General features: G+C 37.0%; 2 protein-coding genes across 4 annotated transcripts in view; one reads left to right on the top strand and one right to left on the bottom strand.

Moving 5' to 3' along the window:
* znf711 (zinc finger protein 711) overlaps nucleotides 1-8,885 on the top strand; it is a 56,941-nt gene extending 48,056 nt beyond the window's left edge. For all 3 annotated transcript variants that reach the window (XM_060832654.1, XM_060832653.1, XM_060832655.1), the window contains 3 exons: nucleotides 1,530-1,667; nucleotides 5,432-5,575; nucleotides 6,593-8,885. In XM_060832654.1, the coding sequence (XP_060688637.1) occupies nucleotides 1,530-1,667; nucleotides 5,432-5,575; nucleotides 6,593-7,770 (1,460 nt within the window). In that variant the 3' untranslated portion in view covers nucleotides 7,771-8,885. The remainder of the gene's footprint in view (nucleotides 1-1,529; nucleotides 1,668-5,431; nucleotides 5,576-6,592) is intronic.
* A 15,185-nt stretch (nucleotides 8,886-24,070) lies between these two features.
* The window catches only part of pof1b (POF1B actin binding protein), an 85,880-nt gene continuing 84,151 nt past the window's right edge, over nucleotides 24,071-25,799 (bottom strand). The window contains exon 16 of the mRNA XM_060832652.1: nucleotides 24,071-25,632. The gene's annotated coding sequence lies outside the window, so the exon portion shown is untranslated. The remainder of the gene's footprint in view (nucleotides 25,633-25,799) is intronic.

The following is a 25,799-nucleotide window of genomic DNA, read 5'->3' as shown; positions in this document are numbered from 1 at the left end:
CTAGATGTTCAGTGGAGATAAAATAAATTGAATAGTGGAAATTCAGTGTTGGTGTTAGTATATGGAAAATGTAATGATATTTCTGATGGAGACCCTTCGTCAGAACTGCAACATGACAGCTAACTTTAATGGATAGGCAACAATGAGGAAAGACATTGAGAAAACACAGGCATTAGCTTAGACACTGTAAATGAGTTGAAAGGCATGGAACTCATTTCAGAATGTTATGAAAAATTTTGATGTTTTGTGTGACATACAAATGCAATTTAAGTTAGTTATTCTTCAGCTACTCTTGTGTTTATATTCTTATTGCTATACTTGATCTTCTGTCTGTGTTACCCCATCGTGATACAGGACTATGTTATCCACTGAAACCATATGTATTGAATGAGGAGGTATTGTGTTTTATAGTCTTTATGCTGAGTTTTTTTTGTATGTGGATCCTTTATTTTTCTTTTTAAAAAATAAACTTGCATCATAGCATATTTTTCAATTGAAGTATTATTGGTTATACCTGCACACTGAATTTGAGAGCAGCAAAACAGGATAGGCAAAATAACTTGCATCTTTCAAAGGAAATTTTTGGCAATGTTATTCAACTTCATTGGGATAAATGTGCAACTGCATTATCTCCCAGAAAAGAATTTATTTGTGATACATTTTTAAGTGTTGAATTAATGTTTGAAAATTGTTATGAATTATGCCCTTCAGCATCTTGTTTTGAACTCCTATACTAGTGTTAAGTACTGAAATGGTGTAGGGTTCTCCTTACAGACCTGACTGAAATTATATAATTGACTTCCAGTGCTCACCAATGTACTTTCTGTTGACAAATTAAACTGCTGATTTTTAAAATTTCTTCATAAATTGCACTAATTGTACTAGATTTTAAAGGAACCATGCATATTGGCCTAAGTCTTCTGTCCATATCATCAAAATCCAAAATCTAAACATCTTAGTTGCTGGGATAAACAGATTTTTGGTGTCTTAGGGAATCAAAGTATAGGGGAAGCTGGCAGGAAAGTGAAATTAAAATTCAAGGCTAGCTAGAATTGCAGTAAAAGGCTGAGCAGGCTTATCAAACCATAGGGTCTACTGCTGTTCTTGTGTTCCACCAACCCCTCATCACCTCTCTCGCCCCCAGACTCAACACTCTCTCTCCTACTGCTAATATATACCCCTTCAGCCCTTCCATAACTTGATTGATTGCTTCCTCACTTGCTCGCATGCTTAGTCTCAGATTTGAGACCATTAGCTTCCATATTGAAAACATTTTAATTTCATGTGAAGTGGGGTGATGTCTTTTTTTGGCACCCAGTAGTCTTTCTCAGGGTTGGCTGCACTGACCCATTGATACTTCAGCCTGGATTGGAAATCCTTATTGAAAAAGCACAAATATTGTCAGAAAGCTTTGCAGCCAGTGGTAATGCACAAAATGTTGATGTTGACTGGAAGATGCTTCATCAATTAACTTTTTAAAACTGCAAAATGTTGAATCACTTTACACTAATGTTTCATGTGTTATGCAGATTGTGCTGATATTGCTGATGAAGTTTACATGGAAGTTATTGTTGGAGATGAGGAGGCAACAACAGTCCATGAAACACCAATAGAGGATTCTGGCATCAACAAAGCCTTTGTACCTGTCGCATGGGCTGCTGCATATGGTAAGAAATCTGAGGCTTAGCATTTCCTTTCACGTGCAGTGAAGAGATAGCAGAAAGACTATTCCACACAGAACAGAGGAACCTCGACTCTCCAAATATTGGATTATCCGGCAAGGTCCTGATGCTCGGCTAAACTATGTTATCCAACATTTGATTACCTGAAATTCGATTAACTGAATGGAACGTTGCCTGCCCATGTCCTTCGGATAATCAAGCTTCATCTGTAAATGGAAAATGGTAGACTGCTAGAGATTACAATCCTTAAAAAAAAAGAAAAAATGTAAAAATGGCTAGAGACCAAAGATATAATAATGTGTAGTTAGAAAGGGAAAATCTTGTTTGACCAAAATCATTGAAGTGTTTGAAGACTGTTACAAGGGTTATAGTTTTTTTTTACTTTCTAAGAGTCAAGGGAAAATATAAGAATGAGTAGCTGCTTGTTTGCAAGAGTGTAATTGGAGAGTAGGGACAGCAGTTGGTAAGCAGCATCCGACAAGGAATGGTGCTGGGGCCACAGTTGTATGCAGTGTATAATAATAAGGATCTAGACTTCAAAGTCAATTATGCAACTTCCATCTTCAAGTCAGTCAGAAACTGGGTGTATCTGTTGGAGGTGTGTTGAATCCCCATGCACTGACTACATGATAATTGCCCAGAACATTTTTAAACTCCCATTGGGAAAATTGCCCTACATTTGGCACCCTCTGATAAAGTCCCCAACTCTAATTTAGAGTTGAAGACTTCAGAGGATTCTGACTTATCTCTTCTAGAATTACCCTGGAAATGTTACAGATATCAAAACCTGCACTAACTCCAGGCTAACTATATAACTGACCCAATTAAATATTCGTCTCGACCCCAACCACTGCCTTCAACACATGATCCACTTTACTATCTCATTCACTTACCTGCCCATATGCCACCTGCCACTGTTCTTTGGACAATCATCATGAACTTATAACATTTACTTGTTACTTTCTCCACAGTTTTCCAGCCTTGCCTGTCTTTGCTCCAGATCTCCAGCATCCATAGTATTTTGATTTTACTTTCTTCTAAGACCATAACTATTTAGTGAGATAATGGCAAAAATAGCCATTTATATCCCATTCTGAACTAACTACCACAAATTTATCATTACTATCCTTAAGGACATACACTAGATTCCTATCAAGCAACATATTAAATTTAAACTCCATGCTTGTTATAGCATTAATCTTATGTTTGTCATTTCCTCATGGTTTGTGTATTCGCTCTCTCTGACTAGCTTTTGAGGTATGTTTTTCCTCTCTTTATACCACACTGATTCTGGAACCATTAGCGCCCTTAAGTCTGCCGTCTGGAGCTCCTCGGCTAACTCAGTGTGTCACTCAATCTTGAATTTCTCCAATCAGAACTGTCATAATGCTCATTTAGTCAGATTCAATTCAGACTGTTGCTCCTAATTCCTTCTTCCATTGTCAGCATCCACTTTCCTATCTGATTTCACGTATGAAGCCTTGCAACAAGTTTTTCGCTAAAGTTGCTAATTTAATACAGGCTCAAAGTTCTAGCTTCTGTTTTCAAATAGCATGGTGATCCTACTGAGTACATAACTTGTAGGTGCTTAGTGAGGACAATTATTTAGCCTACTAGCACGCTGGCTGCTGTTTGAATAGCAGCTATGTCAGTAAGTTGATACAGGATGTCCGGCACCTTTAGCTAGTGAAGGAATATGTTCCAAGAAAAAAGGTATTCAGAGCAAATTGAGGTCACTTTTTTTTGTCCATTGGTTAAAAACATTTCTTGATATATGATTAATTGCATCTTTGTATTGAACCATACAAACCAGAACTTTTAGAAGTGTAAGCATAATTATAGAATAGATGATAATATAATTGATGGACTCAAAATTGACTCTGCATCTTTGCTTCATTATGTCCTCCATTCACCCACGCATGAAGAATGACTGTGTATGTAAGCTGCATGAACCTGATAGCCAATTATTTCACCTCCATTTAGAAGAGAGAGTCTAGAAAATGTTGAGAACCTTCTATATCTTGGCAAACACCTCTTTCAAAAGATCACCATTGTCAAGAAGATCCAACACTGGTTTAGCTATGCCAATTCAACCTTCTAAAAATTATGGCAATGAGTGTCTTAACAACAAAGGCCTTTATAAATCAATAAAAACCCTGTACAGTTTTATTGTCGCTGCATTGTGACTGCAGTAAGACCTGGACTGAGAATAAATAAGCCACTAGAAAAATTCCATCAGCAATACCTCTACCTTTGCTGATCCTTTAGATGAATAACACTCACGTCACACAAATGCCAGGCAATGACCATTTCCAATACGAGACAATGTAATCAGTGCCACTTGACATTCAGTGGTGTTACCATCACTGAGTCTCCCAGTATCAACATCCTTGGCAATACCATTGACCAGAAACTCAATTGGATTTGTCACATAAACACAGTGGCAACAATAACAGAAATACTGTGGTGAGGAACTCATCTCCTGACTCCCCAAAGCCTGTCCACGATTTACAAAGCACAAGTCAGGAGTATGATGGAATATTCCCCACTTGCCTGGATGAGTGCAGTTCCAACAACACTCAAGAAACTTGTCCATCCAGGACAAAGTAGCCTGCTTGATTGGCGCTGCATTCACTCCCTCCACCATCGATGCTCAGTAGCAGCAGTGCGTACTGCCTACAAGATGCGTTGTATCAATTCACCAAGGATCCTCAGGCAGCCCCTTCCAGATGCACGACCACTTCCATCTAGAAGGACAAGGGCAGCAGATACATGGAAACAGCACCACCCTCAAATTTCCCTCCAGGTCAGTCACCATCCTGACTTGGAAATATATCACCATTCCTTCATTATTGCTGGGTTAAAATCCTGGAATTTCCTCCCTAAAGGCATAGAACATAGAACGTAGAAAAATACAGCGCAGTACAGGCCCTTCGGCCCTCGATGTTGCACCGATCCAAGCCCGCCTAACCTACACTAGCCCACTATCCTCCATATGCCTATCCAATGCATGTTTAAATGCCCATAAAGAGGAAGAGTCCACCACTGTTACTGGCAGGGCATTCCATGAACTCAAGACTCGCTGAGTAAAGAATCTACCCCTAACATCTGTCCTATACCTGCCACCCCTTAATTTAAAGCAATGCCCCCTCGTAATATCTGACTCCATACGTGGAAAAAGATTCTCATGGTCAACCCTATCTAAACCCCTAATCATCTTGTACACCTCTATCAAGTCACCCCTAAACCTTCTTTTCTCCAATGAAAACAGCCCCAAGTGCCTCAGCCTTTCCTCATATGATCTTCCTACCATACCAGGCAACATCCTGGTAAACCTCCTTTGCACCCGTTCCAGTGCCTCCACATCCTTCCTATAGTAAGGCGATCAAAACTGCACATAATACTCCAGATGCGGCCGCACCAGAGTCTTCTACAACTGCATAGTGGGTCAATCCACAGCAGGTGGACTGCAGTGGTTCAAGAAGGCAGCTTACCATCACCATCTCAAGGGTAACTAGGAGTGGGAAATAAATGTTGGCTAGCCAGTGACATTCACTTCCCACAAAATGATTTTAAAAAAATGTTAAATTTGTTTTTTGGAAGCAGTGCCATTATTTGCAGAAAGAAAAAAAATCTTTGATATTAATATGTTATGTTCTGAAAAATATTTGAATGTATAAGATGCATTGTTATGAAAAATTTATTGATATTAGTTACGTTACTTTCAAAATTGCATTGTTTTCCTCAAGGTAACAATTTTGAGACAAAGATAGAAAACAAGAATGGCACTTCAAGTCAGTTCCTACAAATAAGTGATAGCACAAGCACTACCAGAGTGTTAAAGCAAAAAGCAAGGAAGAAGAGAAGGGGTGATGGCAGACAGTGGCATACAGGTAAGTGTAGTTACTCATTGGGAATCAGTTGGCTTTATCTGTACCATTAAAAGCAAATGTTCCAGTCCAGTTTCTTTTCTCAGATTTCAATAAGAATTAATGTTTCAAAGCAGACTGTACATTATCAAAAACCGGTAGTTGCTCATTGGACTTGACTCTTAAAATAGTAAAGGGTTTATTAAACAAATAGATAAGTAAGACTTAATAATGTGCATTTAATAGTCCAGAATAATATGACTAATTGCAACACCTAACAGAGGTTGAGTCTGCAGTAAATGTCGAGTGTGAGAAATGTAGAGGAATGCCAGCTATAAAGTACGTAACCTTAAGAAAGAATGTAGTCTATAGACGGAGGTAAACAGGGCCAATCATTCATCTGTAAGTTCAACTTAATAGGTCATTTATTATATCTCTCTGTGAGAGGGTATACTTAGATCCATCTTTGTAATCTGTATCCTGTGTGTACATTGAGTATCTCACCAAGTGCAAATACTTTTCACAAGGAGAAAATTAAGGATGGTTGTCTTCAAAAGTTGTGGCATTGTCCAAAAACCATTTTCCGAATTATTGTACAATATACAAGGCATGCTCCTTGAAGACTATCAATTTAACTACTCCAGCTGGAAAAGCTTTCATTGATATTTCTTGCATTTTCTTATGTGTCTGTAAATGTCTCCCATGGGATCTTTGTCAACAAACTTAGCAGATTTCTGGCCTTTGTCTAAGGTACACTAATGGCTGTTTTTAACTTCTTTTGGATTCAAAAGGGTTTCTTCTTCTTCCATGCAGCAAAATTAGATATGATCACAATCTGGTCAGGGAATTCAAAAACCAGCCCATTTGTAGGTTAGTTCACTTTAGAGCAATTTATTTTACCTCACATTTATAGATCCTAGAATCCTATCAGTTGTTTAGTCTATTTTCATTTTTCAAGCAACAATAATATAAAGATTATATTTACTTTGTTACATGAAGGTGAAGAAAGCTTGCTCATTAATTTTTTTCTTGTTTTTAAAGCTGTCATCATAGGTCCTGATGGACAGCCCATAACAGTATACCCATGTCACATCTGTGGAAAGAAGTTTAAATCGAGAGGTTTTTTAAAAAGACACATGAAGAACCATCCTGAGCAGACAACTAAAAAGAAGTATCAGTGTACAGACTGTGACTATACAACAAATAAAAAAGCAAGTTTTCATAATCACCTGGAAAGTCACAAGCTCATCAACAAAGGAGAGAAAACATATGAATACAATGAATATGGAAAACGATTTGCTCAGGCAGGAGCGGTAACTGCTCACAAACTGGTCAGTAGGGAGAAAGAAACTAAAATGCATAAATGTAAATTTTGTGATTATGAGACAGCTGAACAGGGTCTTCTCAATCGCCATCTATTGGCAGTGCACAGCAAGAATTTTCCACACATCTGTGTGGAGTGTGGAAAAGGATTCCGTCATCCATCAGAACTCAAGAAGCATATGCGAACTCACACAGGAGAGAAACCATACCACTGCCAGTACTGTGAATACAGGTCCGCTGATGCTTCTAATCTGAAGACCCATGTGAAAACTAAGCACAGCAATGAGCTGCCATATAAATGTGACCACTGTCCTCAAACATTTTTGGATGACAAAGATCTACAGAAGCATGCCACTTTATTTCAGGCACACAGGACCCATCAATGCCCACATTGTGACCACAGAAGCTCCAACTCTAGTGACCTTAAACGTCATATCATATCTGTACACACCAAGGAATTCCCACACAAATGTGAAGTATGTGATAAGGGATTTCATCGTCCATCAGAGCTGAAGAAACACATGTCAACTCACAAGGGTAAAAAGCTTCATCAGTGCAGGCACTGTGATTTCAAAATTGCAGATCCTTTTATACTTAGCCGCCATATTCTTTCAGTCCATACTAAGGACCTTCCTTTTAAATGCAAAAGGTGTAAGAGAGAATTTCGGCAGCAAAGTGAGCTTAAGAAGCATATGAAGACACATAGTGGCAAGAAAGTTTACCAGTGTGAATATTGTGAATATAGTACTACAGACGCTTCAGGCTTCAAGCGTCATGTAATATCTATTCATACAAAGGACTATCCTCACCGTTGCGAGTTTTGCAAAAAAGGCTTCCGTAGGCCGTCAGAAAAGAACCAGCATATAATGCGGCATCATAAAGAGGCTATAATGTGACGCACAGACAGGAAAATGTTTTACGCAAAATTTAGTAACACAATTAATTGGCACAGCTCGTGAACTGTTTCTCCTGGTCTCAACTTGAATGTTGTTTCTCAACCTACCTTTCATTCTTTGTATTATAAGTTTTTAAAAGGTACAAAAGTTGGGAGGAGGAGTCAGTTGTACAAATGTTTTGGTTTCTTCACACAATCTGACTAATAGTATTCTGGTTTGCTATAATTGTGAAGCCATTCTGCGAGTTCTGTGTTCTTGACAACTTGACTCAAGTTTAATTCACATGCAGTTGAAAAATATTGTATTCTACGCTATTCTGTGAAACTCATAATTAGATCCTTTAAAATTGTTTCCATTTCATTGTTAATCCTGGTAAATGTCTGATTCATGGGACAGATGTTAAAAATCTATTTTTAACTTCTTTTAATTCAAAGTAAACCCCAATAGTGATTTTTAACAAATAGCCCAGCAAGTGCAGGTACAACCCAATTTCCAAAAAGCTTAATGAAAAGACTGGTTCAATGGATGCAATGGGACTCCTTTTGATTCACTCCTTACAGTTGCTACAGCTTCCTACAGACTTGTATTTTACCAAAGCAAATGTAGCTCAATGTAACCAATGTGGATCTGTGCCATACTGTTGAGAATTGGACTGCTTTCTCTTATATGGCATGAGTGATTCTGTGCATCCCTTTTCAAATACTTTTAATTTGCATATTATAATATGGGCGTACTTTATGAATCAAGCAAGTTGGTTCAGGGCTATTTAATCGATACAAATCTTGTTTTGACATTGTTATGCATATAATGTATAAGAAGTGGTATGATGGATATAGTTTTTTTTAGCTGGTTACTGCTCACACATTAAATGGTTGTTCACTTTGTGAATTTTTAACTTTATTCATTGTGTTGTGGTAGTTCTTTTGTGTTTTTTCAAATGTTGACAATTTTTGTTTTGCACCAGATGAGAATCAGTTGCTCGAGAATTCAAAATGTTCTATTTCCAAAATTCAAAATGTTAATTTAGTAATGCCTCTTAGATTAAAAAAACACACGTGTTTTATGTGGCTGTAAAGGTTGTACACTCTGTAAAATAAGAAATCTTTTGTCACTGTTCTGTGGGATTACTATTTCTAAATGTTCTTAATGTGATGAGTAAATCAATAAATTGCATCTGTTGCACTGAAAGTTACTTCATTGTCAATTCTACAAGTCCTGGCAGCCCATCAATTTTTGGCAAATGCTTTCCAAACAATTGTATTCCTTCATTATTAATTTATTTAATCCTGTTGACTGCAGTGCTATTAGAATAGTAAAGGTAAAGTTGCTGTAGTTCTAAAGGAACATTGAGCTGCTCTCATTAGAGAGAATGAGAGTTTAACCTGAGGGTAAGGTGGGACCTTATTTGTAACCTCAGCCAGTGTAGGAATTGAACCCATGCTATTGAGATCTCTGTACATCACAAACCAGCCATCCAGCCAACTAAACCAGACACCTCCCCACTCTCTGAAAGATTCTATCTTTTATGTTTACAAATTATACAATAGGCTTTGTGAAAGTCAGAGAAGCCATCAAAATGGACTAAGCTAATGTGCTAAGCACTCTCAAGTATTTAGCTGGAAACTTAACTTAGTAAAGTAATTTGCTAAACTTAGATCCACATTCACAATCTTAAAAAAAAAATCAGCAGCATTTATAACCCTCTTCATGAATGAATGTTGTGAATAGAGGGCACCTAACATTAAAACCTGAGACTCCTACATGTAATCACTCTATTACGATCCCCTACTATCTCCTTCAATTTTTGTTTTGTTGTGTGGTTCTTCAGTCCGTTTGTTACCTATCTTGTCATTTCATCTCTCTTGTGCAAACTTAATTTCCTCTCAGATGGTACCTTGTTGAAAGCCTTTTGAAAATTCAAGTCAGTGAAATTTATTGACCGTCTTTGAATCATCAGTGAAGACACCTGATCAGATTTGTGAAACAATATTTTTTGAAGTTGTGTTGGATATCCTTTTATAATTCCATATAGTTTGCATGTGTGTTTATAGTACCCTAATCATATTTTCCCTTGGCTGTACACTATAGAAATTTGACTCACTAGTCAATCCCATTTTGAATAAAGGGGGCAGTATGTGCCCTTTGTTAATCCTTTGACATTTTGCAGGTCTGGGTGGCACACCAGACTTCCATAATTTTATTCAGCATGCTAGGATAAATGAGGCCAGGCTGAAATGTTTCTTGTTGCTTGAACTGCTTTAATTTAGCTAATTATTTGAGTGCACATTCTCACACCCTCCCTCCTGTAAGGACTTTATTCCATTCTCCAAGATTTTCCATTTTTATCACCTCTGTTCAGACAATGAAACATTTCTTACTTACACATTAAAATGCCTTTTGTTTCTTCAATAGAGGATTCCCCCACCTTCTGATGTGATTGATGAACACCTTGTCTTCACCTTCCACTGAAAACTATTCTCCCTGTGGTCAACAAATTGGTCTTTGCTCCCTCTAGCATAATATCATCACGAAACATATCTCCTCCCTTTTCAGTATTCTAAAGATATTGTCCCCACCCCAATAACCCGCCCCCACTTCTCCTTTTACCCTAACACTTGTTTTCTTTCCATGCATGGAGCGATGTTACAGAAGGTATGGTTGCAAATTTGCCGATGACAACAATAGATAGGAAATTAATTTGTGAAGAGGATGTAAGGAAGCTACAAAGGAATATAGATAGGTTACGTTTTTGGAAAATGTTCAATTATCTATTTTGGCAGGAAAAATAAAACAAAGTATACAGGTTCCTCTGTTATAACATGCAATTCATTAACATTAATTCACTATAATGCTATTGACGACTTGAGGACACTGTTTCTAAAGCGGGAATGTTCCAAATGTATGTTGGCTGTAACGCGATTACATTGCCAACACACTTGACATGCTGTTTCTGAGGCGTGGTTTTGCTATAATGCGGAGTTGCACAAGCACACAACCATTATGCTATAGAAGAGCTACCTGTATTGTGTAAGTGGTGAGTGTGTAGACTGATTATCTGGGTGTCCTCAAGCATGAATCGCAGAAAGCTAGAATGCAGCTACAGCAAGTAATTAAAGCTGGTAATGTTATTTATTTCAAGGAAAATTGAATACAAAAGTTAGGTTATGATTCAGTTCTACAAGGCACTGTTGAGATAACATAACACGTGAAGCATACATACAGTATTGGTCACCTGCTTTAAATATGTTGGAAGCAATTTGCAGGAGGTTTACCAGTCTACTACGTGGAATGGACACGTTGCCTTATGAGGAAAGGTTGAACAGGCTAGGCTTGTACCTGCTGGAATTTTTTTTTAAAAAGGGATGATTGAAACATAAGATCCTCTTGAATCTGGGTAGATCAGGAAAGGATGTTTCTTGTGACTGCTTAAAAATAGAGGCTTGCCTATTTAAAACAACTGAGTTTTTTTTCTCTCAGATTGTGTCTTTGGAAACTTGTGTTTTTGGGAGGAATGTTTAAATATTTTTAAGGCAGAAGTAAATAGATTAGGGGATGAAAGGTTATCAGAGGCACACGGGAATGTGAGGTAATCAGATCAGTCATGATCTTATTGAATGGTGAACAATGTTGAAGAGGCCAAATGATCAACTCCTTTTGTTCATATGTTTATAATTATAGGTGGTCTGTCTTCAGCTGCCTCAGCTACATACTCTAGAATCGCCTCCCTTGCCTCCATTGAAGTTCTCCTTAAAGTTCGGTTCAGATTAATCTTTCAGTCAATCCATCCTAATACCTCCTCATTTTCCCCAGTTCACTTTGTTTCAAGGTCTGTGCCTCTACAACAAGTTTTGAGTAAATGCAAATTGTTGTATAAATTCAAGGATACTCATTCTCCTATACACGCATTCTTCCCTCAAATCTTTTCCCCTCAATTTTTCTCCAAATCAAACTGCTTGAAGGTAACTGCATTAGCACCAGTTAGGCATGTTGCTGTCCTCTCCAAAAGAATATGGGAACATAAGTAGGAGCAGGGGTAGACCATTAGCCCCCCCCAGCTCCTACACCATCTGGTATGATCATGGCTGATCTAAATGTAGTTTTAACTCCATTCTCCTGACAGCCCCAGCTAACTCTGAGCCCCTTTGTCATCAGTCTCACCAATAACCTCTACAGTTGTAGCAAAACATCTCAACTTCTATACACCATTTTTGTTGCAGTAAAGGCCAACATTCCATTTGTTTTCATAATTACTTCCTATACCTCCAAATTGACTTTATGATTCATGCAAAAGAATACTGAAATCCTTCTGTACTGCAGAATTCTGTGGTATTTCTTCATTTAAATAATCTGCTTTTCTATTTTTCTTGAAACCTAATTTTTCTTCACATTATCTGCCATGTGTCAATTTGTTTCCCATTTACTTAATCTATATCCCTTTGCAAACTTTGTATCTTCATTTGTTTTTTGCATCTATTTTCTTGTCAGAAAGTTTGCCCACATTCATTTGTCCTTTCTTCCAGTTCATCAATACATATCATAAATAGGTGAAGTCCCAGCATTGATCCCTGTGACACTCCATTAGTTACAGTTTGCCATCCTGGAAATGACCCGCTTGTCCTGACAAACTGGTTAACTAGTAGACAAGTATATTAATATATCAACCACCACAAGTTCTTGTGTAACCTCGTACTCGGATTTGATAACGCTGCATACATTCACTGTTTTCCATTGCTCCTACCCTATTTACCATGTTTGTTATACCATGACAGAATTTGAATAATTTTTCAAATATGATTTTCTTTTGAACCATTTTGACTGCACCCATATCTGTTTGCAAAATGTCCTGCTACTACCTTTTAATAATGAATGCTAGCATTTTCCCAATGATGCATGTTTGTCCAACTGGCCTATAATTTTCTGTTTTATTTCCCTTCTTCTTCAATAGAGGCGTTAACTTGGAGTTTTCCAAACCCCTGAAATCTGCTCAGAATCTAGAAGATTTTGGATGATTACAATTGATGCATCCATTACCTCTGTAGCCATTTCTTTTAAGACGAGAAGACGTAGGCCATCGGATCCAGGGGACTTGATGCATTGAAATCTATTAGTTTTCCCTGTTACTTTTTGTCTAATAGTGTTTTAAATGCTTCCCTCTCTTTGGCCACTTTATCTCTTTTTTTTCAGTCTTCTGAACAAAGGAGAGCAGGGAAGGCTGGAGCCATGAATAATCAAGATCAAGGTAGCGTTTTTGCTGAATATCAACCTTGTACCTTTCTTAAATAACTTAATATGTTAGATGCCTTTATATTTCTTATAGAATGTAAATTAAAATATGAAACAATTGCACAACTGCAATGTCCCAGGTATTCTGATCCAGATCATTAACACTACTTGCAACCCTGATTAAAGTTACCCAGTTACTTTTCTTCCTGAGAGATTTCTGGACAGGAGCCTCTTGTTATGAATCTATCCAGATATTCATGCATCCAGCAGCAAGAAAATAAAATAGTAAAAGCCATGCCTTCTTTCGTGGCATTATGTTTGCATTTTCTGAAACTTAAATGTCCTGCAGTGCATCCAGCCCCTTTGACATCTGTTGTGAAAGTGTAAGTATATAAGTGAGGGTTACGAATGCCAGGTAAATGAATGGTGTCGAGGAGGTATGGTGTTTGGTCTGGGATGAATGTGACATTTCTATTCAACACTATTTCTGAGTAGTGCTTTGCTGACAACTTGTATGTAGAGTTAATAATAACCAGGACATAAAGGAAGTCAGCCACCGATACAAATCTTGCTGAGTCTCCGGTTGATGGTGTATGTTTTAACCACTGTGAACAGGTAAGCAAACTGCTTAATGTAGCTATTTATCTTGTATTTGGAGAGTTCTGTAGCAAGACTGGAAGAAACCAGTGCTAAAGCAACTTAGGGCAGTGATGATTTTGAGACCCACTGAAAAAGCATGTTCCTCTGGTCCTGCACAAGGTTGAAGAAGTTCTGCAACAATTTCCAGGTACATCACTCTTCAGGTACATCGAAGGAAGTGATTTTTGAAGCATGCACCCTGAGTGCTGGACATATGTTTTGAACTACTGGACTCTAATGGACTCAATAAATGCTCATGCTGGTTGTTGAGGCTGATAGATCCTTGCCTGCAATTCAACACTCATCCAAATAAAACTGGTAACAATTGCCAAACTAAATAATGATGGATAAGTAAAGCAGAGAAAAGAATAGAAAGGCAGAGTTTCAAAACTAAAGACCACCAGATGGCACGGTGGCACAGTGGTTAGCACTGCTGCCTCACAGCGCCTGAAGACCCGGGTTCAATTCCCGACTCAGGCGACTGACTGTGTGGAGTTTGCACGTTCTCCCCGTGTCTGCGTGGGTTTCCTCCGGGTGCTCCGGTTTCCTCCCACAGTCCAAAGATGTGCGGGTCAGGTGAATTGGCCATGCTAAATTGCCCATAGTGTTAGGTAAGGGGTAATGTAGGGGTATGGGTGGGTTTCGCTTCGGTGGGTCGGTGTGGACTTGTTGGGCCGAAGGGCCTGTTTCCACACTGTAAGTCTAATCTAATCTAATCTAATCAGACAATACAAATATCTCATTCTTTGATCCAACTATATATTAGTTAATTGTTATTTTTAAATTAACCTGTTCAGACATATTATGACATACCTCTAGAGCAGGTGGAACTTGGATCTGGGCTTCCTGTCATTTGGTTATTAAGTGTATCAACTGAAGTTAAGCATAAACAGGTGGAGGGATTGACTGGATGGTGTACAGCGATGGACTTTTAATTCTTCCTTCACTGACTTTTCAGGGATATAATGGGTGAGTTTCCTTTAAAGACTGTCAGCAGCTCTGAAAGACCAATTGAAATTATCTTTATTAATTCATATTAATATTCCTGTTATTCAATCTTTTTAGTCTCAGATAATCAGTTATTTTGTTTTCACTTAATTGAATATACAAATTGGTATGATAAGAATTTGTAACATTAAAACACCAGTACATGCACAGATTTATTTTAATCTTCAAAAGGAACCATTACTATGAATGCAACCACCAGGCGTAGTAGCAAAGGCACATACCCCCAGCGTTGTGCAAGCTGACTTTACTGCATGCAATTTATTGGCAATGGTGAGTGAGGAGTAGCAGCAACCTTGGCCCAACATACACAGCCTCTCAACTCCAGGATGGGCCCTATTTGGGCAGTGCAGATTCTGTCACCAGGAGGAACAATCTGGTAGAACTGGACAGAGTGGCTGATTTGCATGTCAAGATAAACATAGCATTCATCTATGTAAAATTAATGCTCAGTATATAGAATGTGCAGCAAGAAATTCTGCCGATTTGTTCAAGAGCAAAGCATTTAATTTGAATTTTCTCAATATAACTTTCATTTGGCACGAGCCATAGAAATGGAAATTATGCTTTTACTTAGTAGATGCCTATTTGATATACTCTTCATAGAAATTAGCATTTGTATGAATTCTATAAATTTATCTGTTAACATTAAGTAGTGCAATGTATTCATTTGCCACAAGGTGGTGAACTGGCTAAGATTGATCACTTTGTTCGTACATTCCTCCATGCAAGTCAGGATCTGTTTAAAATATTAGGAAGATGATGTCAGAAAAGATCACTGTGTGGTATTGTCTTGTCTTAAGGATAACATTTGTTACAGTCCCTAAGTCTTGATGAATTATATATTGTGAACAGGTATATATTGAAATCTCTTTCTGGATTTTTAGCTTCAGTTTTCCCAGTTCTGGAAAGTTTTCTAATTCAGTTCAAGATAAATGTTCTGGCTCAATATTGCATGGATGTAATTTGCTAGAATGACTAATGCAGTAGGAGATACACCATTATGGATAAGCTACAAAGAAGTCTAGTAACGGAATGCATGGGTACTGCAATAATAAAAATCATCTCGGTGTTGCTTAAAATGGGACTAAAATAGAGTGAGCAATATTATTATTCGAATCTCCTTTGTCTTTACATTCTATTTTACATCAACAATCATAAAATCTTACAAAGGCCATTCTCTTCATTATGTGTGCTAGTTTTTCAAAGTACCATCCAACTGATTTTCAAACCCCAGCTTATCTCCAAAAGTGTGAATTATACCTATTTAGTACGTCTATTTCCTATTGAATGTGTTTCCATCAGCTGTTCTGTAAATGCTTTCCAGATCTCACAACCCAAGTTTGAGGAGGAGAAAATCTCATTTCCTCTTCAATTCTTTTGCCAATGATTTTAAAGCAGCAGCCTTGGGTTATTGACCCAGTTGGACTCCTGCTGTTCTGTAGAAACCCTTCAGAATTTGAATCCTTCTTTTGGGATTCATCTCAAGCTTTCCTCATCTAAAATTAACAATCCTTGTTTCTCCAATCTCTGTATCCCCTCCAATTTCTTTCTAAAACGTGACTTTCCCATAATAATACCCACAGTACATCTGAAGCATAACCAGTGAATTTAAAGGGATCATTTAACTGCCTGGTTTTTGCTTTCAAGAACTTTTTTTTGAATCCATGTACCCTATACCCTGTATACTTGCCTTATAATTTACACTGCCACTTCCAAAGACTTTTGGATATAAACTTATCAGGGCCATTTTCTTTCACAAATAGTTATTAGTTATCACTTATATTGTCTGTCTATGTTGTTCGTCCTAAAGTGCACCACTGCACACTTATCTGCATTAAACTACATCTCCCAGACACCTACTTCATCAGTCTAAGTCAACCTGAAGTATAAGACCCTAAGATATAGGTGCAGAAGGAAGCCATTCAGCCCATCAAATCTGATCTACCATATAATGAATTATGGCAGATTTGATCATTCTTAGTTCCACTTACCTTTTTCCCAATAATCCTTGGTTCACATAATGATTGCAAATCCGCTTATCTCAATCTTGAATATACATGAAGACTCAATCTCTGCAGTCCTCTGTAGTAAAGAATTCCACAGATTCCATCCCCTTTGAGAGAAATTCCTCCTCATCTCTGACTTAAATGGGAAACCCCTTACTTTGAGATTATGTTCCCTGCTCTTAGACATTCCCAAAGAGGGAAAACAAACTTTGTATGGACAGTCCCTCCATACTTGGAATCAATCCAGTAAACCTTCTCTGGACTGTGTGCAGTGCTAGTAAATCTTTTCGTAAGAAAGTTTATCTTTCTTCCTCTATCCATGCAAGTATGCCAACCCCAATACCACATCTGCTTATTAAGTAGCCTAATGTGTGGTGCTTTATTGAATGCTTTTAAAAGTCCAAATATATCACAACAACTCTTTCCCCTTTAACCATCGTGCTTGTTACCAACTCAAGGAATTTGTCAGCCATGACTTTCCTTCAAGAAACCATGTTGACTCTGTTTGCTTGTATTATACATTTCTACATTTTCTGCTATTACATCCTTTATAACAGACTGTAACATTTTCCCAATGTTAAATTTACTGGCCTTTGATTACCTGCTTTTTTTTTTGTCTCCTTCCCTTTATAATTACAAGTATTATATTTGCAGTTTTCCAACCCACTAGGACTTTTCCAGAATCTTGTAAGATTGCTACCAGTGCATCCACTATCTCTGTAGCTACTTCCATTAATATCCTAGAATGCAACCCATCAAGATGGATGAAATTATCGGCCCTTTAGCTTCATTAGTTTGCCTAGTAATTTTTCTTGAGTGATTATTGAATTTATTTTCTCTCTTCCTTTGCCTTTTAATTATTTAACATTTTTGGCATGTTATTATTTCTTTCTGCTATGAAACCTGATATAAAATATTTATTCAAATCCTTTACCATTTCCTGATTCATTATTATTATTTCCTCAGCCATATTTTCAAAGAGTTCTCTGTTCACTTTGTCTTCTCTCTCCTTTTTTATATATTTAAAGAAACTCTTATTGTCAATTTTTATATTAATTGCTAATTTATTGTTATTACTCCCTCCTTTTTTATTATTCTTTTGGTCATATTCTTTGTTTTTAAATTGTTTTCAGTCCTCCAGCTTAGCATTTAATCTTTGCTACATTGTATGCTTTTTTTAAAGTTTGATATGAATGATTAATGCACTTCTTTTATACACAGCCTCTTTATCTTCTGATTTATTATTTGTCCAAACAGTATAGCTACTGTTAGGGGGCCTATAGACTGCCTTCACCATTGTTGTCTTCCCCTTTATAATTTCCTACATCTACCCGTATTGTTTCATTATCTTCTAATCCATGTTTTTATGCTGTACACTGTGTCCCTTCCTATCCAACTCTGAATATTACTACCTAAACAGCTGCACTGCAGTAAGTGTTTGCAGTAAGCTCGAGAAACATTGGCTGTAAATTGAGATGAAGGAAGTCTGAACTACAGACATTACACCATATTAGGGAGGGGGTGTTACTTGTATACTTTGCTGCAGAAGGCAGGCACACCTCTCAGATTTGGTCTGTGATTAGGGAGAGGTGGGTGTGACTGTAGATGTGGTAGAATGGGGACTGGGGCAGGGGGTAGTGTTTGAGGAGTCACTGTCCCAGCAATTGTCCAACAGTAACAGGTTTCATGCAAGCTATGTAGATGAGAGCATGAACTGCAGGGGGGACAAGCAAATTAAGCAGAGCATCATGATACAGAGAGATTCAGGTGGGGTTATTAGGGGAGGAAATAGGAACATAGTAATGATAGGGGCAAATGTAATCTGTAAGCATGAGTTCTGAAAATTGTATTGCCTGCCAGGATTATGGTCATTTTGTCAAGGCTGAAGAGGAACTTGGATGGGGAGTAAAGGGATCTAGTTGTAAGTCATTCTTATTAGAACCAATGACAAGCTAGGACAGAAAAGGAGATTTTGCTGATAGAATATTAACAGTTAGCGGCTCAGATTAAAAAGCAGAAGTTACATGGTAATAATCTGAGGTTTAGAGTACATAATATCAAGCAGTTTATGCATAGCTCAAAACTTGGTATGGGAAGAACAGGACACTGGTGGAGTAGCTTTGTTAGTATGAGATGGAAAAAGTACAATAGCAAGAATGTATCATCATCTAACTCTGAAATTGTCCTCCTAAATAGAAAGTCCAGGACTTTCTCTGCAACAAAGACTTTGTTCTTAATACAAATCCTTAGGAAGCTCCTATAGATAATTCCTACCATCCACTCATCACCATTCTCTGTGACCTACTTCTTCGTCAGTTGCTTATGCAAGTTAAGACAGTTCCTTGAATCACAGCAGGTCAGGCAGCATCCGAGGAGCAGGAGGATTGACATTTCAGGAATTCCTCATGAAGAGCTTAATGCCTGAAACGTCGATTCTCCTGCACCTCAGATGCTACCTGACCTGTGTGCTTCTCCAGCACCACATTCTCAACTCTGATCTGCAATCCTCACTTTCTCCTAGTTCCTTTAATCACCCATGCTTCAGTTTTGGTTGCTTATGTGGTATTTCAACAGATGTCCTTGAATCCATATGTACATTTATCGCACTATTTTCAGCAATCCTCTTTCTTCTCTCAAAATTTAGTTGTTAGTCAGATTTGATTTGCTTTTAAGAAGCTTTTACTGGAAGTCCCTTAATAACCAATGCTTCTCTGGGTGTGACAAAATTAACTTGTTCTTCACAATGATCTCTTGAAATTATACCACCTCTAATGTTAGATTATCTGGTCAAGTTACCAAGTTTATCGCTCTCCACCTTTTTTGAATAGAGGTGTAAGAGTTTCGGATCTCCTGCCCTCTGGCTCCATTCCCAAACACAAAATAACATTGAAAGATTGTGTCAGAGCTTATGTTTTCTTGACTTAACTTCTTCCAGCAACCATTTGGAATAGATAACTGTTAGCTTTGAATTATACCACCTTATTTAGTACTTCCTTTCTTTTTTTTCCCCAAGGCAGTATCTCATCACAAAAGAGAAACTGAAGTAGGGAAGACAAATGCAAGGTACTCAGTTAGTACCTCAGTCATACCCTCTGGCTCTATAAAAGGTTTTCTTTTTACCTCTGGTCATTCTTTTTAACTATCAGTTTATTTTTTATGGTTCATAAAATATTAGGCTTCCCCTTTTGTTAACAGCTAATCTTTTCTCATTGACCTTGTTGATCCTTTCTCAGTTAGCCCGCTGAACACATTATTTTGAATTAAACATTTGTCATAAACCCTTTTGTCTTTGTCATCCAGGGGGCTGTAGTATTTTCTTAATGGGAATTTTCTTGGCTTGTCCCTGAATTATCTCCAACTTTGAAGCCTGTTGCTCACTTATATATTTCCTAGCCATTGATTTATTTCTCGTTCATCAGTTCTCCATATAACTTTTTTGAATGCTTTTCCAGTTTATCTCCATCTCTGAAAAATTGTGGGTCTTAATACCAACTATGACCGAGAAGTTTAGGTTGTAAATGCATAAATAATTGTTCTTTCTCAGGACAGCATCAGAAATAAAAAGCTTCTATCATTCAGAATTTAAAAGAAAACAATTTGGAGGTAGATCTTGGTGAACCATACAATATTCCATTCTTGTTTGTGCTGCATTTTTTGAATTGAAATATAATATTTCTATTAATACGTATCATTCTCCTCAATTTCCTAAAATAAGAATAAGAGTGCAATTTCTTACTTGGTCATAGATGTCAGTCTCTTGTGATTAAAATAATACAAGCTCAGAGCTTTTTTATATTCAAAATGATCATTTAGAGACACACCCATAGCATGAGTAGGACTATTAAGTTTTGCATTCCCACACTGCAAGCTCATGTAACAGTATTAAAATATTTTTTTTGGATTATCACAAAGTGATTATTACCATTAAATAATCTTATTTATTTTTCTCTTGTAACAAGTTTGATTTTATTACGTGCTGTCTAAGTATTTTCAAGGGTAAACTATAATGATTAAAGGTTGGTAATTTTACACTGGGTGTGTTGCTGGGTGATTGTAACACTAGATTTTACATTCATGATACATGAAGAGTGAAAAACAAATTACCTGGAGGTCATAAGATGTCATAGTTTGTTTATAAAGTAATACTTGGAAAACCAGTAGTGCGTGTTTTCTGAGATAGCTACATTGGGTGGAGTATGTGAAATATTTTTCATAATGAATATATTCAAATCCTAAGGCTGAACTTAATCTTGTTCGATTGTAAACATAATGATGGTAGAAGAAAAAATGTACTTTTATTGTGGATAACACAATTACAATAAAAAGCACAAAGTACACATTAAGCAATGGGTGTAAGCTTTCGTGTGTGGTAAAGATACGCATGGATATCTCTGAAATTATTTCTTATGCAAAATCATATCTCACAGCTTTACAAATATTGTGCATGGGATATATCTCAGCTCTCTGTAAGAGATCCACAATGCTAGGATGAGCAAATTGAAAATGCTGCTTTCAATTTGACGTAATTTTGCTTAACAAACCGCTTGTTATTATAATACAAGTTTTGTTATATTTTAGAACACTTTCCTCTGAATTTCTTACTCCAGGTAAGACCTCACTGTGATTATGAATGCATTGAAGCAGCACCTAGGTTTGTTTGATAGCCTGGTGGACTGGCTTTCTGAAGATGCCTTGCTCTATTTAGATTTGAAGCACCAATTCCACTGGGTGGCCAAATGAGTTGAAAAGATAGATTTTCCTCTAAAAAATTGTCTCTTCCGTATTTGTTTCTCTAAGTATTAGAATCATAGAATCCCAACAGTGCAGATAGAGGCCATAATCCTGGGAGAGGAAAAAAAATGATGAACAGGGTATTCGATCAGAATTGTTCCAGTGGAGAATGTCCCAAAAACATATGACCCTAATCAATGAGAAAGGTATCTGTGATATATCAGTGATTTTAAATCAGAAGAAAACAAAGGTTATAACTATAAATTCTAATCACATTGAGGTCTTGTCTGGGGTAAGGTATGCAGAAGAAAGTGTTCTAAAGTATAACAAAACTTGTAATAGAGTGTTTGTTTGACTATTCTGACTCCCATCTTTTCTCAACTGTACTAGTCTCAAATTGATCTCTTTCCTCACTACCTCCCTGGTCCCACCCCTCAGCTTTCCAAGTTTAAATCCTCCCGAGCAGCTCTAGCAAATCTCCCTGCCAGTAGAAGCTGTTTCCATTCATCAATTGATCAATAATGAGAGGGCATAGATTTAAAGTGGGAGAAAGTAAGCACTGCATATGCTGGAGATCAGAGTCAAAAAGTGTGGCACTGGAAAAGCACAGCACATCAGGCAGCATCCGAGGAGCAGGAGAGTTGACGTTTTGTGCATAAGCCCTTCGTCAGGAATATTGCCTGAAACATCGACTCCCCTGCTCCTCGGCTGCTGCCTGACCTGCTGTAAATCTATGCTAACATAGATTTAAAGTGACTTGCAAAAATGTAAATGTGATGAGAGAAGCTATTTTAATACAGTGGGTGGTTCAGATCTGGAATGTACTCCATAGAATTTGGTGGAAGCGGGTTAACATTTAAGAGGGATAATTATTTAAAGAAAGATAACATGCAGAGTTATGGGAAGAAAATGGGGGAATGACATTAAGTCATAATGCTCAGACATCTGGTGTAGATATGATGGGCCACATGTCTGCCTTCTGCACTGTAACAATTTTGCAAGATGAATGCTTTTGAGACACCTAATTCACAGCAACACAAGGCAGATGTGTCAATGGATCCCCTATCTTTACCACTATCATTGTAAAACTTTGTAGTCAACCTTATTGTTAGCCTAAGACATCAACAAAGAAATATTCTCAGATAATTTTTTAGAAAAAGCTTGCTCACCTTTACTAGCAACAGACTGGGTACTAGAATGAAGTAGAAATGCAACGATCATAATGGTGGTGCTGACTCTAAAAATGCCCTACTCTTTTACCTATTGTCTATTGACCTCAACTTGTAGCTGTCAATCAAAAAATGTTGCTCGTGTATGACTGTCAAATTTTATTTCATTTTACACTTACAAATGTCCTTATAGTCCACCAAAACCAGCTGTTACTGTTAAACCTTAAAGAAAAAAAAATCCCTTTGAAGGGTCATCATAACTCTCTTTCAGGAGGTCTGATTGACATAGGATGAAGTAAGTAAAGAAGAAACAAACAACAACAAAAAAAAGTGGTTGGAGCTGACAAGTCCCAGCTCAGGACCCCTTCTCTGTTGCCATTTTGATGACCTTTTTAAAGATTTCCAAATCTTCCTGACTTGGCAAAAACAAATCCATTAAGCTCCCCTCACTCCAGAGATTCTACCATGTTCAACATCCACAACATTTTTGTTTTTACATTAGTATTTAATTCGCTACCATGTCTTCACCAGGAATTCCCACCTTTGAAGAAGTTATGCTCTTCCTTCTGAAATTTACATTTGCTTCTTTTACCTTTGTTCGTCTTTATTGCTTTCCACCTTCTTTCTTGTGTTAGATCAGATATTCAGCAGACCTCCAGCCAAGTCTCTTTCTTCAGCAACTGGCTCCAGCCATGAGCGAATCACATGGATTTTAATTGAACCTCAATCCTTCATGTTTCAGATCACCAACAATTACAGGTATTTAATTTGGGACTAATGTGAGATTTTCTTTTGCTCAAATGATGTCAAAATAATCTACCCGTGAATGTTGTGGATTGTGGATTCTCCATACATGAAGTATTTAAGAATAAGAAATCTTCGTGAATTGAGGGATTTGGGGTGAGGTGAGAAAGTGTAAGTGAAGTAGGCTGTAAGGGTCGTGCACAAGAGATGGGAGCAGGACGAGACTGTTTGTCCAGGCAATTTGAAGCATTGCATTTGTCCATCCTAAGATTCACATTCATGCTCTTAGCCATCCCTTCACCAACACCATCCTCATTGGTCTCATTTACACTTCAAAAGAAAATTATTTTCTTTGTCAAGAATCTTGAGCATCAACATCTTCTAAAAAGTCATATTGGACTCAAAGCATTAATTCCATTTCTCTGTCTACAGATGCTGCCAGACTTGCTGAATTTCTCTAACATCTTCAGTTTGTATTTCAGTTTTCCAATATCCACAGTATGTTGCTTTTATTTACATAGATAAGAATAGATAAAATATAGCCATGTGTTGCAGCAGCCAGACTAGGTTAATTTTGCAGTAGAGCAACTATTCAGATGTGATACTGAAAACAACAAATGCTGCAGATGACAGCAGGTCAGACAGCATCCATGGAGAGACAGCAAGCTCATGTTTTGAGTCTAGATAACTTTTCATCAGAGGTGCGAACATCATATGATATTCACACTCAAATTAAAACTAAAAAGTTACAGAAGAAATAATGAATGAGTCAAAAGGCAGTTTTTGTATCTAACATTTTCTTTATTTATGGGATTCCACAACTACATTTAACTTCCTACGGTAGTTTTTGTTACCTGGTCGGGCAATTCAGAAAAGCCTTCTAATGCACATTGAAACTCACGCATTTGTATCAATTCGAAACAGCATTTCACTTCTCAATTAATAAATTGTACAGCATTCTAAGAGGGAATACTGAGTTATATTTATAGGAGTTTGCTAATGGATCTCTGTTGTATATTGCTCAGATATTCAGTCTGAATGTCCTCCTGAAGTTGGAACTCATACATGTTTCATCCCCCATTAATAGTAAAGTAACAGTCTTATATTTCAAAGTTATGTTTTGCACTCAAAGTAAATCTATAATTAAGAGTAGACTGCATGCAGAAAATAACTTCAGCAATGTAAGAATAAAAAAGTCCACTGTACACTTCATGAACCTAAGAATAAAACGGAACATAAAATTTCAATCATATCGGTTTCACTGTTTACAAATAAACAACCAAGGCGATTTGACAAATTACTGGTCTGTTAATCTGAAACCAACCTGGTTTTTGAATATTAAGATATATGATTTTTCAAAGAGCATTGTTCAGTCCATGACTGGCATAAAATTGATTGCTTAAATATAAATAGAATTTAATCTTCTGAATACCTTTTCTTTGGGTCACCAATAAATTCTATACAGTTTTTAAAATCTAATTCTAAGATCACTAGCTTTAGTCACATACAACAATTCTCATAATGAGAATTCTTAATCAAAACTGCCATAATTCTCAACTATTTTGAATAGTCATCACATTTTCAAAACAGAAACGCATCCATTTTGATTAAGTATTTGATCAATCATTGCCAATACTTCTGTCCTCTGGCAAACTTGCACACCAATGTTCTGAATTCCACTAAAAAGGATTAATCACAAACTGTAAAACAAAACTGCTCTGTGCATACTACTTCCAAATCTAAATTTTTGACTTAGTCATATTTTGGTTGAAAGCACCTCCCATACACTTAAAACAAAAGTAACTGACAAAAATTGCTACAATTCAGAAACTGAAGAAGCTTTTTAATCTAACTTTTTTTAAATGGAAAAAAGGCATGTGTGAGTATGCCTTGCACACAGGAGAATGGAGGTCACATTCTTTATTATGATGTCTATTGCTCAATTATTTAACTAACCATAATTATGATTGCATGTGGTAGCAGCTCAATTTTGGATAACAGTGTTCTAATTCATACCCTACTGTACTGTTTCTTATTACAGTTTACTTAAGTTTTACACCATTCACCAAATTCATAGTAGAGTTAAATATGAAATCTTACTTGCGTGCGAGCTAAAAAGTTACACCCTCACACCCAAAACTTCGAATAGTTTTAAGAGCAGTAAAAGTAGGCGGTTAACTAATAGACCCTTAAAAATACAATCAGCATTATTCAATGATTTAAAAAACTTTTAATCACAAGAGAGACCATCATAGAATAGAAACGTTGAGTAATTTCTGTATCAAAATGGTAAACACTGCTGTGAAGTATTTAATAGGTCTTCAGTTCCATGAAATGAATTCCTGTTGTGAAAACAAAAACAAAAACGAAGTTTGGTGAATATCAATACTGCAGAACCTTTATACTGTATTCCAAATATAAATAAATATTTGTATTTAAGCATTTAAGTTTATATGGGGTAAAAACAATGACTGCAGATGCTGGAAACCAGATTTAAGTTTATATGTTT

This window comes from Hemiscyllium ocellatum, chromosome 11, assembly GCF_020745735.1.
Source record: "Hemiscyllium ocellatum isolate sHemOce1 chromosome 11, sHemOce1.pat.X.cur, whole genome shotgun sequence".
NCBI lineage: Eukaryota > Metazoa > Chordata > Chondrichthyes > Orectolobiformes > Hemiscylliidae > Hemiscyllium > Hemiscyllium ocellatum.
This window is presented reverse-complemented; position numbering and strand designations above follow the sequence as displayed.